This window comes from Pelecanus crispus, chromosome 1 (assembly GCF_030463565.1).
Source record: "Pelecanus crispus isolate bPelCri1 chromosome 1, bPelCri1.pri, whole genome shotgun sequence".
Lineage (NCBI taxonomy): Eukaryota > Metazoa > Chordata > Aves > Pelecaniformes > Pelecanidae > Pelecanus > Pelecanus crispus.
In genome coordinates this window covers 62,192,954-62,211,824 of record NC_134643.1, presented here as the reverse complement: position 1 = coordinate 62,211,824, position 18,871 = coordinate 62,192,954, and the positions used below count along the sequence as shown (strand labels likewise).

At 49.6% G+C, this 18,871-nt stretch overlaps 1 protein-coding gene across 1 annotated transcript in view; it reads left to right on the top strand.

Annotated features, from left to right (window-relative positions):
* Nucleotides 1-222: 222 nt before the first annotated feature.
* RFX4 (regulatory factor X4) overlaps nt 223-18,871 on the top strand; it is a 98,755-nt gene continuing 80,106 nt past the window's right edge. The window contains exon 1 of the mRNA XM_075705850.1: nt 223-235. Coding sequence (XP_075561965.1) covers nt 223-235 — 13 coding nt within the window. The remainder of the gene's footprint in view (nt 236-18,871) is intronic.

Here is an 18,871-nt window from a genome sequence, read left to right as displayed (position 1 = left end):
GGTCTGGCTTTGCCCTGCTGGATTACGGAGTGTCCCTCTCTCCCGCGCTACCCACCCCCCCCAACTATCTGCCTCTGCCCTCCCTCCCCACCCCCTCGCCGCCACCCCGCTCCCTCTCCCCCGCGCGTCTCTGAGATAGGGGCTCTCCACACCCCGGGACCTTGGGGCTCCCGTCCCGTCCATGGGAAGAGCATGCATTGCGGGTTGCTGGAGGAACCCGATATGGACTCCACAGGTAAGTGTGTGTCCCGTGTCCCCGTCCCGTCCCCCCCCCCCCCCCCCCCGCAGGCAGCGGGTCCCCTCGCACGCCAAGGGAGGACTTTTCAACTTGACCGTGGCGGCGGGGGCAGCGGGGGGGGGCCGCCCGCCGTACCGGCCTCGCAGGCAAATGAGCCCGGGCGTGTGCGGGGGAGCGGGGTGCGGGGGCCGCGGGGGGTGGGGGGAAGCTCTCGCCCCTGGGCTGGAGCCCTGCGGTTGCACTTGCGGATACGATGGAGCAGAGGGTGGTTTTCTTCCCCCTTTTCCCCCCCCCCCCCCCCTCTTTTCTCCTCCATAGGCTGCCGGCCGGCAAACTTATTTCCTCTCTGCTTCTGGTTTTAGGCGTTCGCTGAGGTTTGAGCGGAGCCTTCCAGAGGGGCGAGAAAAGGGGGTTTATTAGGGAAGATGGTTGGTGGGGTTGGGGCGAGCCCAGCGCCGAGGCCGTCTTGTCCCGCAGGCAGAGCCGGGGCTGCTCTGGAGGGGAGAGAGTTTGGGGAAGGGCAGAGTGGGTCTCTCCCCCCGCACCCCCAAAGGATGACTCGGCCGGTCCGGCAGCCGGACGGGAGAAGGGCGGCTGCGGTCCCACCGGCGAGCGCCGCAAGCGGGGAGAAGCCCCGGCGGGAGGCGACGGGGACGGGCGCGGCGGAGGGGCCGCTCCCCCCGAGGGCCGCAGCCAGCGCCCTGCTGCCCGACGGCCGCCCCTGCCGCCCGGCTCGGCCCGGCCCGGGGGCGGCGGCGGGGGGCGGCAGGGCGCCGGCTCTGCCCGGAGGCAGGGCCCAGGCCTAGGTCTCCCAGGGCGGCTGTCAGCCTCCCGAAACCGCGGCCCCTTCTCCTCGCTGCCTCCCGCCGGCCGTGCCCGCGCCCCCCCCCGCGCTGCGCGGCCCGCTCTCCAGCAGCCGTGAGCGCTGCGCTGCGTGCAGCGGAGGGCAGGCAGCCGCCGCAACAACCTTGCCGATTTTAATTTATTTTATTAGCGACCGGAAAAGACCCCCTCCTCCCCTCCCTCTCCCCCTCCCTCCCTGCCCAGGCGCTTCCCAGGCGGACAGCTCGCAGGTTAGGCAGGGCACAGCCCGGGGACGGCTACCCCGCTGCCCGCTCCTGACCTGCCCCGTCCCCTCCTGCAGCCGCTCTGCAGCCGTGATGGCCGGCACGGCGGCGAGGTGGCCGGGGAGCGGCGAGCCGGGCTGCCCCAGCCCCGCCGGAGCCCGCGGCGGGCTCGTGTCCCCCCCGGCACCTCCCCGACGGCCGCGGCGGGCCGCGTCCCGGCGCTCCCCCGGGGCTCCCGCAGCTCCGTCCCGGCTCCTCCGGCGTCGCCCGGCGTGGCCGGTGCGGGTGGGGACGGGGCAAGGGGCGGCGGGGCAGGGCAGCCCCGGCCTCGGAGCCGCTTCGCTCCCCGCCGCCCCGAAGCCGCCAAGGGCTTTCCCACCCCTCGCCCCCAACGCGGCCCGAAGGGCATTTTGTAAAATTTAAATATTGATTAAAAGCAAAAGTAAAAACCCACCAAACCCAAGAGAAGGGGGGGAGGCTGCCCGGCCCTGCTCGGCTGCGCCGGCCGCGGTGCCGGTGCTGGGGCTCGGCGCACCGGGCGGGCTCGGCCCCTCGCCGGCCACCGGCGACACCGGCCGGGTTTGGGCCACTTGTCCTGCCGGGGCCCCGGGGCAAAAGCCGGCTGGTTGTTCCGGGGCGCAAGTGCTCGGCGGGGAAGAAATCGTTGCGTTCAGGTGAGAGGGTGTGCAGGAGTTATTAGGGTGTAAAAGAAAGTTGCCCTTCTACCCAGCGGCACCGCCGAGGCGGAGTTAAAGGCGCTGCCGGCAACTTCTCGTTGTCGACAGGAACGGGTCTTTAGGGAAAGAAAAAAAAAAATCAAATCAAACCAACCAAGCCCCGCGTTTTCTATCCCTGCAGTCAAAACTGTCCATCCTCCGGCTGAACCTCCGTACCATTCGTTCCTTAAATTCATACGGTTATAATAAATGGCAGTATGATTGATTAAGATAATATTAATCAGAAAACACTGTAGTCTTGCTAAACAGATGGCAAGAAAAGTGGAGCTTTGCAGTTGTCTCATTCAGACACCTTAACCTCCCTTTCAGAGGACTTAATCCAATTAGCTTTTCTCCCGAGTTTCAGTTGTTATGTAAAGATCCTTTTGCATTGTGGAGAAATATGGCTTCATTGAAAAAAATCAGTCATGTTTTAATTTCTCCTTAACAGTTTTTCTCTAAAACAGCGGGATTAAAAAAAAAAAAAAAAAATCACCCACGGCTCTAATTTTAAGGCAGGGCACCGGTTCGGTTCTTTCCCCTGCCCCCCGCAGCCCCGTGTGCTTCCATCGCGTTTAGCTCCTGGTCCCCTAACCCGGGCAGTGACCCGCGGGGGCTGTCACCCCAAACCTAAACCGATTTCTGGCCGTCTGGGGGCCCGGGAACCCCCCTCCCAGCCGCTCCCCGCCGCCTGAGGCGGGGCGGGCGGGCAGGCGGCCGGCGGGGCAGCGGCAGCGGCAGCGGCAGCGGCAGCGGCAGAGCCCGGCCCCGACGGCCCGGCCCGGGCACGGCGCGGCCGCCCCGGCGGCACCGGCAGCGCTGGCGGGGAGCGGCCCCCGGCGCTGCGGGCAGCGGGGCACCCACCCGGGGCGGGGGCACAGCCCTTCTCGGGAGGTTTGCGGCATCTTTCCCCGCATCGTTTCGCCGCCGCCGTTAACTCCGTAAAGCGCCCGCCTGCCCCCGGGCGTAGTTTCTAAAGGCCGTAACCCACCCCCCCACCCCCCCCCCCCCGGGCCGGGCACGGAGGGGTCGCCCCGGGGGGCCGTGCCTGGCTTTTGGGGCTTGCAGGAGCGCGCCCGCCGCCGCCTGCCCTGCGCTCGGCCCGGCTCTCACCCCACCCGGCTCTCACCCCGGGGACCGCCGCACCGGGACCCCCTCTCCTCCCCCGGCAGAGCCCACCGGGGCCCGGGGGAGGTCGGCGGCGGGGTGGTCAGCACCCGGCGAGCCCCGGAGGGCGGCCGGGGCGGGGGGAGGGAGATTTTGCGGGAGATGCCGAGTATTAAGAACAGGTTTCCACAGCCGCAGCCCCCCCTAGTGACACCGGCACGGCGAGTGCGAGGCGCTGCCGGCGGGGGTGCCCGCCGGGGGCGGGATGGGGTGCCTGGGGGCGGGATGGGGTGCCCGGGGGTGGGACGGGTGCCCCGCGGCCGCGGCGACACGGCGGGCCGGCACCCGGCGCAAGGGGAGAGCCCTCGCCCCTCTGCCCGCCCCCCCCCCCCCCCCCGCAGGACCCCCCATCGGGCTCTCGGGGCTGCCGCCCGGCCCGGGAGCTGCGTGCGGGGACGCGGGGGGGGGGGGGGGGGGGCATGGATTTCGCGGGGGGCCGCCACCCTCCCCGTCCCCGCGGCACCCCTGGGAAAGCTCCCCGCCGCACCGCTTCGGGGAGCAGGAGCCGAAGGAAAAGGAGGCACTTTCTTGGAGTGCAGCTTTTCTGCGCGGCTCCATAAATGTTCCTCGTTATTTCAGTGTTGGAGCCAGGCGAAAACTCTGCTGGTTTCAAAGTGCTAGATGGATGAGATCCTTGGGACGTGAAGCTGGGACTTAGGGGCTGATCCAAACCCCATTAAAATCAGCAGAAAGCCTCTCGGTGCTCTCAAGGACGTTGGGATTAGGCCCTTAAAGCAGCTGGTGCAAACCCCGAAAAGCGGGTTCCAGCGCCTGAGAGGAACACGCTGTGGTGGCCAGATTTTGGTCTATATTCTTACCAATATATGGGTGTTGCAGCAGTACTGGGTGACCTTTTCTATGAGCTTGCCATTTAAAAAGGACCTAGCATATAGGACACTGATTGAAGAGAATTAATGGCTTTCATATCCTGGTTCAATTAATGCAGTCGCCAATATTGATAAATACTTGAATGCTAGTTGGCAAAGCACTCGTGACATTTCAGCACATATGTATAACGCTGAAGCGTGTGACCCTGGCTCTCGGTTTTTTTGATCCAAACGAGTGGTTGATTTTGCAGCTGAAAACTGTTTATTGCAAAAAGAAGGAACTTGCTATTGGTGGGGTTTTTTTCTTTACTTTGTTTGAGTACTTTTCATACCCAAGCAAAAGCGTGATTAATTTTTGTTCCAATAAGTAAAAAAAGTTCTTTACTGTTCCACAATTTGTGTTTATAAAGGCTCTTACCTGCTGAGCAGTTAAGATGATCCAATGATTCTTGTGAATCCTAAATTTGATATGATATGGACATGCAAAAGAAATACCACCGTTCCTTTATATAATTGAACTTGACTAGTTGTCTTATGTCATTTCATATCTTACACGATTTCACATGTGAAAGAAATGGAACAAATAAAAAAAATGTAGCAAAAGGTTTTCTTTCCTGCTGGCTGCCGAGTTCCTGCGGACAATGTTTGCGCAGTAGGGCCTGATCCTTGGCAGCTCCATCTGCCTTCAGCAACAGCAGAACTGGGATCTAAATGCAAATCACAGCACTGGATCAGGTCTTCATTCCTGAGGGGTTTTTTTAGAAGTTTGTAAAATCCATGGGGATTTTTTTTAGAGACTTGTAAGTTGGTCAAAATTACCCTGAGTTAAGAAGTTCATCTTCTAAGTCTGACTCAGAGAAAAAGAATGATTTTATGATTTATTTGTCTGCTAATGAATTAATTCTAAAATACTTAGGGAGGGGGAATTGCAGTACTTTTCACTGCTCTGCAATCTGTTATTTACCTGCAATAAAGAAAAAGTCTTTAAAAGGATGGAAAGAAAAAAAGAACTAAACTAAACCCAGCTTTTGCATAAGAATAGCCAGACATCTATAGGAAACTATTTCATTTACTTAAGTTACAGTTTAGGCTTTACAGTCCTCAAGATTTTATTTGGGCAAAGCCCTCATTAAAGAAGGGACTCTGGATTCAGACAGGTTCAACTTTTGTCTGTGAGACTGTAAAGAAACCTGTAGCCTCTGTTGGTCCATCACAGCTGCGCCTTTACTGTAGTAAACATCTATCGAGCAAAAGATCTTCTCGAAATTAGAAGAGACCATTTTGAGCTAAGATACATGTGAGGGGAGTTAGAGCTGTCCCACAGAAAGTCAGCGGTACAGTACCCTGCTTCCATCAGGGTCGTTGGCTTGGTTGCTTTTAGAAAACAAAGCTGGTTTTCAGCCACTGGTGCGGTGAGTGTGCGGGCAAGGAAGAAGGTTAGCGTAGCTGTTAAAATCTGCAGCATCTCCCAATGTAAACACCTTTGCATTTTCCTAGCATAATTTGCAAGTGGTTTGCAAGTTAGGACAGCCATAAGGAGGAGCCTCCCCTGGGATACTATTTCTATATGTAGGATTTCACCATAGCAAAATAAAGATGAAATTGTGGGATCACCGAAATCCGCGTACTGATGCAACATTAGTACTTCTTGAGATGAAGACTTTTGAAGAGGTGGCCTTAAATACAGCCCGGGGTTGATGGTTCATGACAATGCCTTTAGAGCAGCAGTGGGCTGTCATGTAACTAATACAAATATAAGGTCAGTCCTTTGGGGATACTTGATGTGACATTCGAGTCCAAATAATTAGCTCACAATTCCGTGAGCGCTGAGGTTTGTGAATTTTCTGAGTTCACCCACTTGTCTGTTTCCCCGCATCTGTGCTGGATTTTCTATTTGTTTCATTGTGTCTGAAAATGAATACCCCGTACGATCCGACCCTGCTGGAGCCCAGCGCCCCGGCGGCTGAGGGGATTTGATTGCTAACATTCTAGTTAGGAAGATGGATAGCATAAAGGATATTTGATGGCTGAGCGATCCTATAGATAACAAGTGTAGGAAACAAGAGTACGTGGTGACGATTAAACCAGTGGAGGCCTGTGTAGATTTTTTTAAATATGCCTGTACTAAAAACGTGTTTACACACATCTTCTAGGTCCTATAGAATTGTATATATGTGTTGGAGAGTTTCTGTGAATATTTAAAACTGTAATACAGTTTGCTGTTAGAGATGGGTCCTGATCCTGCGATGGCTCCACAAGGAAACACCTGTTGAAGTCCATGTGTGTGCCTCGGAGAGGGCAGGTGCCCAGGGTTAGCTCATAATGACCCCTTCTGACGTTGGGAATGTGTAATAACTTAATTGCAGCTATTTTACATGCATAACTAGCAGTCCTGGCCTGTCTTCATTCCCATTTATTTTCTCCCACGAGACTTGCAGCAAGAGCAGTTTATTAGCTATAAAATACTAGCCAGTGGTAGAAACGGTGCTTAAAGTCAGTGGCAGAGTCTTTCTGGCTTGCTGCAAGAGCTGTGGTTTCATTCTCTGTATATAAATAAGTGTTGGGTTAAACATTTTTGGCCGTTTTTCCCTTTGTGATAAACTTGAAATGAGGAAAAGTGGAGAGGGTTAAATAGAGCCTTGTCTCTCGCTGCACCCAGTAAGGAAGAAAAAGCTCATTTGCAGCTTAAATTGCCTCAAGACTGAAATGCAGGGCTCAGTGCAGTCTCATTTCCTTCACTTCAGCTACAGTTAAGCACTTTGTTTTCTTTTATTGGTAAGTGAACTTAATTTCTCTAAGATGGAATTTGTTACAGGAACCAAGGAGTTGCTTCACAGCTGTGAATGATGGGTTCACAATTAATTAGCAGCTTATCCTGAGCGTTTTTGCGCAGGATCCCAAATATTATGGTAATGGGAAACAATACATTTTAGATAGCTGGAATGTTCTCTGAATGAGTGATTCCCTGAAACTTTTACAGCCCTGGGAATTAGAAGCATTAATTTCAGAGCAGCAGGCTGGGGACATATGCTGGGATTTCATCGGTTTTCTAGGCTTGCCGTAGTCTGATGCTGTGGTCATCGCTCTGACAAACTCCCTGCTGGAGCCCTGGGTGCTCAGGAACCCCATGGCATAGACTCAAACACTTAGAAATGCAAAATCCTCTTCTCTAGGGGCTTTGATTTGCTTGTTGAGATTGTATCTAGAAAAAAGCAGATTTGCCTGGAAGTAAGGACTACAAGTTTTGAGTGTTAGAAATTATTGCCTTTTTTTTTTTTTTTTAAGAATGCTGCCACTAGAAATAGAACTACTTCTTGTTGCTCAGCTTCTCTTTCTTCTCTTTTTAAACTTTCACTCCTTAGAATAATACTGTCAAACTAGCCTGTTTTCTTCAGTGCAGCCATTTTTACTGGTTTAGCTACTTGGGGCAAGACTTACAGACACTCAAATTGAGTTGGGTAGAACTCATTATATGAAAAATGTCTTGCATGCAAATGTAAGTTTGCAAATGAGATCCTTGAGTCAACAAAACAGGCATGAGCTTTCTGTTCTTGTATAGATCTGTAAATTCAAATCTAGCTTGTGCTAAATTTGTAAAGCAATAAAATACCAGAAATGTAGTGGCAAGGGGAATTTAAAAGTAGTGAAAAAAGCCACATGTAAGGGTAAATACAGATTCCACTAAATGCAATGATAGAAGGCTTTGCAATGATAGGTTAACATACTTTTTTTTTTTCCCTCCTAGAATCCTATTAACTGCTAAACTGTTTCAGAAGTGCTAAAACTACCTCAGCTGCAGCTGAGGATGGACAATATGGAGGGGGAGCCCAACTCATCAGTGGGATCTCACGAGCGGTCATCCAAAGCTGGGAGGAACCACCTGTATCCCGCAGCCCGGTCCCCCATGGTGACAGCAGCACATACCTAATTCAACAGGCCCCACAGAACATCCTTTCCACAGCCCGTGGCACTTTCCAGAACCCTGTAACAAAAGTGCAACCTGCTGCAAGAGACTAAAAGTTACTGTGTGTCAGAGGACAAGCAGGAAAGGCTGTGTGTTTTGCTAAGATTCTAGGATCTTACAGAAACAGGTCATTTGTTGAATAAAATTCATGGATGGTCATAGGAAGTATACCCAATCCTATCTTTCACGGGCCGGGGGGTGGAAATCCTCAACAACCTGACTTGTGTGGTTCCCACTGCATCTGACATTCAGTTTAACCCTGAACATGTGGCAGGATGTCCTAATTAAGCAAATGAGTATTTAATGCTGTTAGCTTTTGCAACATAGCTTGTAGGTACTCTGCTCTTAGCTGTTGCCATCTTCAATGCTTAGAGAAAGTGAAATCCTTCCTGTCTTTCTACTCGCTACAAAACCTAAGCCACACAGGGAAACAAAAAATCCTGCCTGGTCCTCAAGGTGACAGTGACCTGATGGACACTGTAAAAAATGTGGTGCAAGCAAATATGGAAATGGATTCCTGCTCCACAAGTGCTACATGTTGGGGCACAGCAGTAGCATGCTGTTCTGTGATGAGGTGTGCCTGCCTCTGAGATGGGGGTTCCCCAGGTACGTCGGCTCATGTGTTGGACAGAGGGAACGGGCTGCTTTGCAGAGCGTCACCCACCCCTCAGCACAGCCCTTCAGCTCCAGGTCTCTGTATGTCAGGCCTGGCCAAGCAACAGGCCAGAGATTTGCTGGCTAACATGCCTGGCACCCCAGGGTTGGCAGGAGAGGAGCCGTGCCCCATGCTCTGTGTGAGACGGAGATCCCGTCGGGGACAGGCGTGGCACAAGAGCCAGACCAGGAATTCTCACGCTGAGCACAAGTCGTCTGCAACATGAACCTCGTGTCCATAAAAGGCTGCTTCTTCTGGGCCTCTCGGGGTCAAGGGTAGAATGAGCTATATTTTAGTTATCAAGGAAAATTTGGCCTTACGAGAGGCTGTGTGCAAATGGCACATTTGCTAAATGGCGTGTTGTGTTCACACACCAGCCTGTGGCCCAGCTGGGCCTCTTGGGTGCTCACTGCGTGACGCTGTAACGCACTAACTCAGAGGCGGAGCGCTTAAGAGACCTCCGACGTCCACAGCAGAGCAAGGCAGCTGCTGGGTGAGATTTACTCCGTGCCTTGTGCAGGCTGAGAGCTGGGACACCCACCTCTCTAAACTGCACCCTGTTCTTCCTTCCTCCCAAGCAGTGGCAATAACAGATCCCGCTGGTAGGATTGACTAGCTAGCGCAGGTTTCCCAATGCTGGAGCTCACATTCCTCTCTTAAACGTAGAGTCACGGGGACAATACTGGTGCGGGGGCCCCTCTAATGCAAACATTTTTTTTTAAATGAGTTGTGGTAGGGGCAGCAAATGGCCTCCATTGTAACGAGGTGGGAGAACTGGGGAGGACTGCATTTACAGAGCAGTTTAATCACATGGATGGAGCAGTGTGTTCACCTCTCCTCCTTGCTGGGTCATTTCCACTTTGAGCTCTGCAAACAGACCGTCTATTGAGCAGTTAGTATTCAGTGCTGAATATTCAATACTAGACTCTTGTTTTGGTGGGTCTTAGGCAAAAAAAGAAGGAGGAAAGAAGACTTCTCTTTTTTCTCATGTTCCCTCCCTGAGTTTGCTTTGCATATTGTTCAGAGGAGACTGGAGGCTCCTCAGAAACGCCAGGCTTCTAGTTTTAAAAGTACTGGTCCAGTTTCACAGTACTTTCTAAGGGGAGGGAAGAGACAGTGTGGAAGGGACTAAATTCATACAGGTCTTATGAATCTGTAAGTCTAGGCACATCAGGACTGAGTGAAGACGTTCCGACAAGCACATTTAGGCTGTAAACTTAATAGCGTGAAATGCTTGCTCCGTATACACAGATTAGTTCTGAGAGCTACCAATCTTCACGGGAGTATGTTATGATGATTTATTAGTGTCCTCTCTGCTAGTTTTGGTATGCAGATATTCTCTGGGCGCATGTTGAGAGCTGAAAGAAATTTGTTTCTGTCTAGTTAGTGCCATATTTGCTCACAAAAATGGTTGAGAGTAGTGTAATGGCTGCATCCTTTGACAGTAGTGAGCAACTGCTAGGTTTGGAGTAGATGTGCATAAAGTGAGGAAAAGTGGCCACCATTTGAACAAATACAGTATCTTTTTCCTTTGATTCACATCCTTCTTCAGTCAGATTGTCTCTTTCTTACTGCTATGATTACATCCTGACACTTGAGTTTTCTTTGCACATATGTGTCTGTCTGTCTTTTTCTCTTGTTCTTTCAGTCTGCCTGACTGGATGCTGTTTCTGATGAGAAATATTTACTGCAGTCCTATTCCGTCAGGAGCTGACTTCTTTTCTTCTGATTTAAAAAAAGATCCTCTCTATAGTTACTCTTTCCTCCTATACTTTATTTTTGACCGTGCCCTTTTCTTTGTCATTCATTCTTTTGTTTCCTTTCCTTTCCTTTTTCGCCTCCTTTCCAACAACCAGCCTTCTCCCTCTTCTCTCGCCTCCCTGAGCCCCACAGCCAGCGTTTCTTGCATCTCCCACCCATCTCACATCTTTTTGTTTTGTCATCTTTGTGGGCCCGTCTTGCTGATGTACTACCATTTCTGTGCCAAATTGGCTTGTCTGCTGGATTCATCGGCTCCTGAGGCAGAGGGACGCATTTCATGGGTACTTGATGCAAATCCTGTTTCTTGTTGAGTCACAGACTTCTTGTTCAGCCAAATGACTCCAGCCTTGTGCACTGGTGAAGCAGAGCTGAATTAAGGATTTGAGGACTCCATGTCTTCTCATGCACACTGGTGAGAGGAGGGACCATGGCAGCAGCCAGGAATGCTTAACCCAAGAGCTAGTGAGCGGAAACTGCTGTAGGATAGGGGGTATAACAGATGTTGTGATTGGTACCCAGAAGTGAAGGCCCTCCTCTTATGGGCTCTCCAGTGTGCCTCACATTAACTCTATAGCATAAGAAGTTAATGAAATCTGGGGCAAAAAGGGCATCAAGAGACTGTCTTTTATTCTGGGACAGAATAAGACTGGCAATAATCAAGGGGCATGTTTGCATTTTCTTGGAAGGAAACACTGTGGATAAATCGGAGGCAATGATAACATTTACATTGGTTCACGCAGCAGACCCTGAAGGACTGAAGGTCTATAACGCATCATGTTGTAGAAGCATGAGGGTACGCTTTGCTGAATGCAGAGTTGGTGCTTGGAAAGCACATGATATGTGTGATTATCCTACTAACGAAAAGATTGGCTGTGTGTTGCACACCCAGGTAAGTTAAGTGCCCTGGGAGAGCTGAATTGGTTAGACACTGGTGTCACTAGCTTAAATGATCCTAGGTGAAAGTCAGGAAATTTCACTGCACTGAAATTGGACCAGGTGAAGTTCTCTTCCCTGTTAAATGAGGAATGGCCTTGATGTGGCAAAAAACCAAGTGGCTGTTTACTGGTCTGGTGAAACTTACTTTTCAAAATAAAATGATAGATAGCATCTGTGTGTGACTGGGAGAGAGAAATGGCTACTCCCAATTAACATGCATACTGTTGGAAATGCGATAGCAATATGATGTGATTCCAGAGAAGGGAATGGATAGGACTTTGAAGTCCTATCAGATCCAGGTTGGAGGCTGCCCTAAATGCCAGTATCAATATGCAGAGGAATCTTGTATTCGAGGGTTCCCGAGTGTGCTTGATCTACATTTGGGATGCAGCTTCTTAATGAGGAATATTGTTGACATACTACTTCAACAAAAGTGTCACATTTAGATGAACTTCTGCATAGTACGCAGAGTAACAAGGAAGCAACATCTGATAAATTCCAGTTTTCCTACCCAAGTATTCTAGGCGAGTCAAAAGACGATCAACTATGGTGCTTTTTGTTACATCAGTTTAAACACAGAATCAAATTTTTAAATATACCTTGTCAAAGGGGTTAACAGAAAATCAGTACTAGGAGCAAAGACCTGGCTAAACAAAACAAAAGAGCTGTCACAGATTCAAGAGAATCATTCTTTGCATTCTTACAATATCATGGTGAATTTCACAATGCTCCACCAGAATCACGAGTCAAAGAAAAAGGACAAAAACATTCCTGCCAACATCTAGTAAGTGCCCTGGACCAATGTCCATTAACCCTGAAATAGTTCCAAGAGAACTGTATGCCAAGAAACGAGAACAAAAGAAAGGACTGCAACAAGAGTGGCCGACATTTTGTCCTGTTGGAAATGAAATAAAAAGTTAGATTAGCAAACAAAGCACCAAGGTACCTGGCAGCTTATCGGGGTAGCGGCTCTACCATCTGCACCAAGGCCATGTGTCACTGTCATCCCTGAGGAGCAGGTCTCTTGGAAGAACAGAAGATGGCTATGCAGGACCAAGGAGGACACTGGCATGATTTCCTGTGGAGCTTGAAGATGTTCCTGACAGCTCGCATGCACTGACTGAAGGATATGTGCCTTGCCAGCCGATGGCACTGAGTGAGGCAGCAGGGAGCAAAACCAGGCTCTGTGGGGCAGGTCCACCTCGATGGTCAAAGAGGAGCTGTTTTGTGAACGAGGAGTGTCTGCGATGGACTAATCGGAGGAACAGCACAGCAGTTGGACGATGGCCCTGATATGGTCTCACAAACCTTTCATTTGACAATGGAGAGGAGGGAGATTACATCACCTATGAAAGCCTAAATCTTAGAAAATCCGTGTGTGTGTGTGATTAGCTGTCCCTAATAGCTTGTTCTGCTTGGTTTTAGTTGATTTCGGTAAGTTTAACGCCCTCCATGGGAGCCAGTGGCTGCCAAGCCCTGTCACGTTACAGGCACACAGTTGTGCAGAGGCCAGGCTAGGATCTTCTTCAGGTCTTGGTTTTACAGTAGATTGAGGTTTCGGAGAACAGGTGATTTTTGTTTGCTTTCTTTCAAACAGGGCGGCTCTTGAAAAGCTTTGAATGTGCTGCTGTAACCAGCCCTCAGAGCACTCCAGCAGCGTTGCGCTTCTCAAGTGGTGGATGGACCTGTAACCAGCAGTCCTGTGCTGCAAGGTGTGTGGGAGATCCAGAACATGAATCCTCTGCTTCTAGTCAGAGCAGGTGTGATGTGCAGCAGGTACTAGAGCAGGCTTTTAATAGTTTGAGGGTCAGACTTCAGCTTTATCTCCTAATCATTACCCTTGACAGAAAGGCATAGTCTCTTTTGCCTTTAAGGGACTGTTTTAAACTAGTGATTTGTCTTCTAAGTTGATACGACTAATTGAACCAAGACGTTGAAGTGTGTTAGAAGGCATAGTTTTCACTTGCACCAGAGAAAATATTAGATGTACTGGCTCATTTTTTGCTTTACTTTCATTCACATGGCAGGTAGAAATTAGGTTTGCAGCACACTAATGGATAGTTGAAGCAGACAGACTGTTCAGACACTATGAATTTAACGGCTGTAGAAGTTAGAAGTTCTCTGTCCACAGCAATGGTGCCACACAGACAGCATGAACAGAGGGTTTGTTGGGTGGTGGCAGGTCTCAGACCATGTTCAGCAAGACAGGCTCTGCAGAGAAAAGCCTCAATGGATCATGCAGACCTCAGCATTTATTCTGAGACAGACAACAGAAGAAGCTGTCAGAGCACTGATGGTTTTCCTAAAAAAAGAAAAGATACAGAATATCATCCCATCAATGGCACTGAAAAGTTTTGTGATAGATATCTGGTTAGTACCATGGGCTAGCAAACTAGAAAGGGGAGGTTCCATGACCTTTGGTCAGCCTCCTGAGCTTCCGAGGTACTGCTTTTACCTGCTAAATCTGCTGTTTGCAACCACTTTCTCTTGGCCTCACAGATCAGATGAGCAGCGAGGCAGTATTGCTGGCCAGCTCGGTACTGAGACACTTGGCAGAGATGCTGCAGGAAGAGATGAGTAACTCTTCCCTCTGAGAACGACGAACAAATAACTCAGAGGGGTGCTGAGACTCCATATGCATGACAGGAGTTCCTTCTCTGTCACAGGAACTGTAAAATTAAGTCTGTCATCACTTCTGAGTATTCATTTTTCCAATAGGTCCTCTTATAAATCCACTAAAATTTGGTGGTCCCTTTACATTTGCATTATCTACATTTTATATGCCTTTGCTCACAGTTACTTTTTTTTTTTTCCTACATTTGCCTTGAGAAACTGGGGGAAAAATGACAAGAACAGCCATGAATAAAAATAAGGAGTTGGACTGTTGCAGCAGCGCCATCCAAGTTGGTACATGGCTCAGGTAGTAGTTTGGGTCCTGGCAAATCTCTGATTTTTATTCCAGAGGTAGCTCTATTTCAGTGACAAGCAAACTTCTGTGGAAGGAATGCTGGTCCCTGTGCAGAGCACTCGGTAAATTGCCATGCTTGTGGGCAAACTGCTTTAAAATTTGGAGTATGGGAACCAATCTAGAGCTGAAGGTATATGAGAGGGATTTCTGAGCGACTACTAGGGCTGTGGTGAAGTAAGCATATGGTGATTGTGCAGACTCTGATATTGTGATTACTACAAACCTTGGCTATGTTTCTAGAACATGAGGATTCTCATCCCATACAATTTCAGTAAGAAATGGCAATTCACAATTATGCCAGTGATACGGCCACGCCCAGATCAGAGGATATGGCGTAACTGGGGAAAACCAGTGCAGTTAGTACCACTTTAGGGTAATGAGGTAAAATGCAGCTCAGATTAGGTGACCACAGAGTTTCATTCTGCCCGTAAAATCTCTTAATCTCCCTTCAGGACACACATGCATACCCACAGGGCTGCAGCCAGCTGCTCTGGGTACGCTCACCTCCCAGCTGTGCAGCACAGCCCCTCCAGCTGCTTTTGCCATCCTGCTTGGGTGCTGAGCAGGACACGGTGGCTCTCAAAGGTCAGAAGAGGCTGTGATTACAGGTTGTGCTAATACTGCAGCAACTCGCAGCCCTCCTGGCAGGACGGCAGCTGCAGAAGCCGGTGCCGGCTGTGATCAGGCCCACCTCCTCTTCCCCGCCGCAGAGCGGAGCCCAGGTGGCTCTCACACTGCTCTCGCTATAGCTATGCACATGTGGGAGCAACGAATGCTTTCTTTTCTGGGCTGCAAATATGCTAAGCCAATAATCATTATACAAACAAGACAGAGTAATTATCTCATTAAATGTACTGGCAGTATGCAGGCACCTCTGCTGTATTCTCTCACCTCGAATGAGGCTCTGTAGGGAAAAGCCTTTCAAAGGTCTCTTCCAGGAGCAAACCCTTCCTTCTGAAGGAGATAATGTGTCAAAATGATTTGTCAAAGGTATATTTAAAAAACAGTTAATTCCTCCCTTTCCTGATAGTTCCTGAAAGCTCCTGCCCCTGAGCAGCTCTTATGCATTTGCCTCTATTTGGGGGAGTCCCAGGCCTGCCTTCCCAGCTCAGTGTTTGAGGCACCGTACAAATAATATGCCGAGGGACATAGTTGTGCACGTCATTATAATTCACTTTTGATCCTTGCAAAATTAAACGCTCAATAGAGTATTTAAAGGTGCATCTTCAAAACACCATTAAATACACCTTAGTTGCATTCTTTGCTAATAAGATTGTAAAGGCTTCCATATCCTGTCATGGTACAGAGTTATCAGCATATGACTACGCTACGTTTTACTACTAGATATTCATTAATTTATTTATTTTGTCTGGCTGTTTCTTGGCTAGTGCTGATCCTTGCTCAAACCACAGTGCTGGTACAACGGAGGGTACAGTATGCTGGGGTTCAGGGTGGGAAGGAGTCCTCGGGAGCAGGGAGGGGAGATGCCTTAAGGCTTGATACACTGAAAACGCAGTGAGTAAAAATACACCCTGTATGAGACAGGACATATTTTCTTTTGCTCTCACAAGCACTTCACACTTAAAATTTGTATTTCCTACATGTTAATGATTCATCATTGTTGTCATGTCTGATACACGCTTCTGCTTAATCACCACCTGAACTCTCCATTACTCTGTGACTGTTCCCAATGTGAAATCCTGTCTATGAGAAGTTTGTAAGGTCCAAGCGCAATAATTTAGCCTTTGATCATATAAAACCTTCCATAGTGTGTGACTCAATGTCTGTCTAGAACAGCAGTGCAGTGTGATCAGCATCAGCTTTGGGAGCAAGTGATGAAACCTCAGACTCGGGACACCGAGGATTATCCACGGGTCTCGGTCCTCTGGCTCTGCAGCCGGACCGCCAGTGCAGCCGGGTTGTACACCCGCGTGTCATGAGGACAAGAGCATTTGGTGTGTCCAGGACTCTACCCAGGATTAACTCAGAAAGAACTTATAAAAATCAGAATTAGTTTTGCCTTTTTATTTCGTTTGCTCTGCCTCTTTCTCATTTTTTCGTTTTTGTTTTATTTTAGGCAGTTGCTATCATATCTGGGATCTGTGGGCTCCTGAAGGGAATATTTTCAATTTCAGCAAAACTGTGGTTGTATTTTCTTTTAATGCCTGAATGCATTCTTGTTAATATTGGGAGTTAAAATCTTTGTAAAAACTTTTTTTCTTTATACAAACAGTAAAAAATATCTACTTATTAATACTTATTTATTTATACTTGCATCACTCAGTTTATGAGATAATACAGCCTTTAAATAGCTAGTTGGTTTTGTCACATTTTGTCATCTGACAATAAATTTGACAAATTTGCCATAAACTCCCTGACATTTTTGCTCAAAAGAGTTAGTTTTCTTCATTCTTTGCTGCCAGACAGGTCATGTATCTTTTCAGGCTTGAAGAATTTCTATCAGCTATTTAAATGCAAGGCCACAAAGACAAAACCAGACTCCGGCTGCAGCGAGCTGAACTGGGGCGCTTCAGGACCAAAGGAGTTGCAGCACATAATTAAACAGTAACTGCGCCCTACTCCAGCGACTTTATATCTTGCAGTGTTCACTGCTTGCTTTACCAGTGAAAAAGGGGTATACACGCAGTTGTCAGAGACAGTACGTGAACAAGGATGGTGAAAATAGTTATCGAGTGACACTTAAAAAGGTTTTTTTCCTACTACTTAGGCAGGGAATGTGACTAAAGATGGCTGCTGCCAGTTCCCTGCTGCCGAGGGGAGAGGATGCATCCCAGCTTCCCAGCTCTCGGTGCCGGGAGGAAAAGAAAGGGCAGAGCTGGGCATCGGTCTCTCCTTGGCGCTAATGGCAGCCGCCTTTGCTTTTACTCCCTGCGGCTGGGCTCAGAGCCAAGGGAATTATATACAGCCATGGCTGTGCGCTGAAAGGAGGAGGAGGAGGTAGGGTAATCTTTCTCAAGGCTTCTTGCACCTCTCTCTGATGTTGTCCCCAGCAGCAAGTTTCTCTTCACCTCGTAGTGATCTGTGGGGATCCAAGCTCCTGTCCCCCAGCGCGCAGTACTAAAACAGGAGAGGAGAGACACTATTAGCTCAGTTTTAGGGCAGTAGAAGAAATCTGGCACGAAGCAGCCATCTTGTTGTCTTGGCCTTTAGACAAGGAGGTGATACACCCCCACCCGATGCAGCTGAGCAGCGTGAGAAGGGAAAGCCTCGAAGTTAGAGCTGCCGCAGGCTCGCGGGTTAGCAACTGAGCAGGAGCTGATTAGACAGCACGGGCCTCGCTGGCAAGTTTTAAGTTGCGGTGTCAGCAACCTTAAAGTGATTTTTATACAAGGCTGGGTTGGATTTGGTGGGAGAAGAAATATCCTGAAAAATCTATTGACAGCAAGAGTTACTTTTGCTGATTTTCAGAGAAGTACCTCAAAGGAGGTACTTTCAGAGAAGTACCTCAATAGGGAAGAGGCAGCGTGGTCGTGAGGCTCGATAGGCACAGGGCAGTTTGATGGTGAATGAGGAAGATGCACATGGGGACGTGCTCGTACCGACGAAGGCAGCACCGCAGCGTGTTGTTTACCGTGGGCAAATAGGCAGAGGGAAGGAGATGGCCTGGAGCTGCCACAAGCTCTCTTACGCTGCCTGAAAACCAGAAGCGCACGAAGCAACGGTACCTGGAGTCTCATGGCAGGGCCTGGAAATCAACTCCGAAGGGCTCTCAGCAGATCTTTCTCAAGTCCTACACAGGTGCCGTCGCCCTTTTGTTTGTGTGGCAGCGCAGAGTGCGCGTACAGAGGAGCATACACGAGTTTGTGCAACTGTCTGGGTTTAAAAAGCACTTTTCCTGCAGGATGTGTTTGGCCATGACTATTCATATATTTATTTATTGGCCTCTAGTGCTGAAATGAAGTCATACCAACTTTTTACCTTCTCTAAACCAGATGGGCAGCTTTCCCAGGACACTGGGCTTCTGCTCTCCCGTCAAGCCTGCTGCTGTGATGGGCTTTCTCTGGCCGGCAGGCTGCTGCCTGCGCTGTGCTGGTAGCCCGACGTGTCTGGGGGTGGCTTATGGAAAGGAATCTGCAGCCATTTCCGTGTCTTTGAAGGTGTTTCTGGCTCTGGCGGTTTGCTGACAGCGAGGCCTGTTTCCCCTTATTTCTTGTGCATCTCTTCGCTCAGTGGGGCTGTTTCCTGTCGTAACTTGTGGGGTTACCTTGCAGCCTTCCCACCTATCCCTTCTTTTTCTTGCTTTGACCACAGGGAGCTCTGTGAGCATAGGTTCATTTCTGCCCGCGTGCCCTTGAAAAATAATCTTATGAGGGAGGTCAGTTTATTGTAGCAATATCCTGGGACTTCAGGCAAACTCAAAGACTCATATTTCATACTTTGTCCAAGGAAACACATAGGAAGGTGCAACTTTTGCCCTGAAGACCTGTAACAGTAAATTCCGCTGAGCCTGGTGCATCCTCTAAAGTCATCAGGGGATGTATGTTATAGCTTCCAGAAAGAGGAACAGCGGAGTCAAATCAGTGTAGTGCTGTACCTCACCTGACTGGCGGG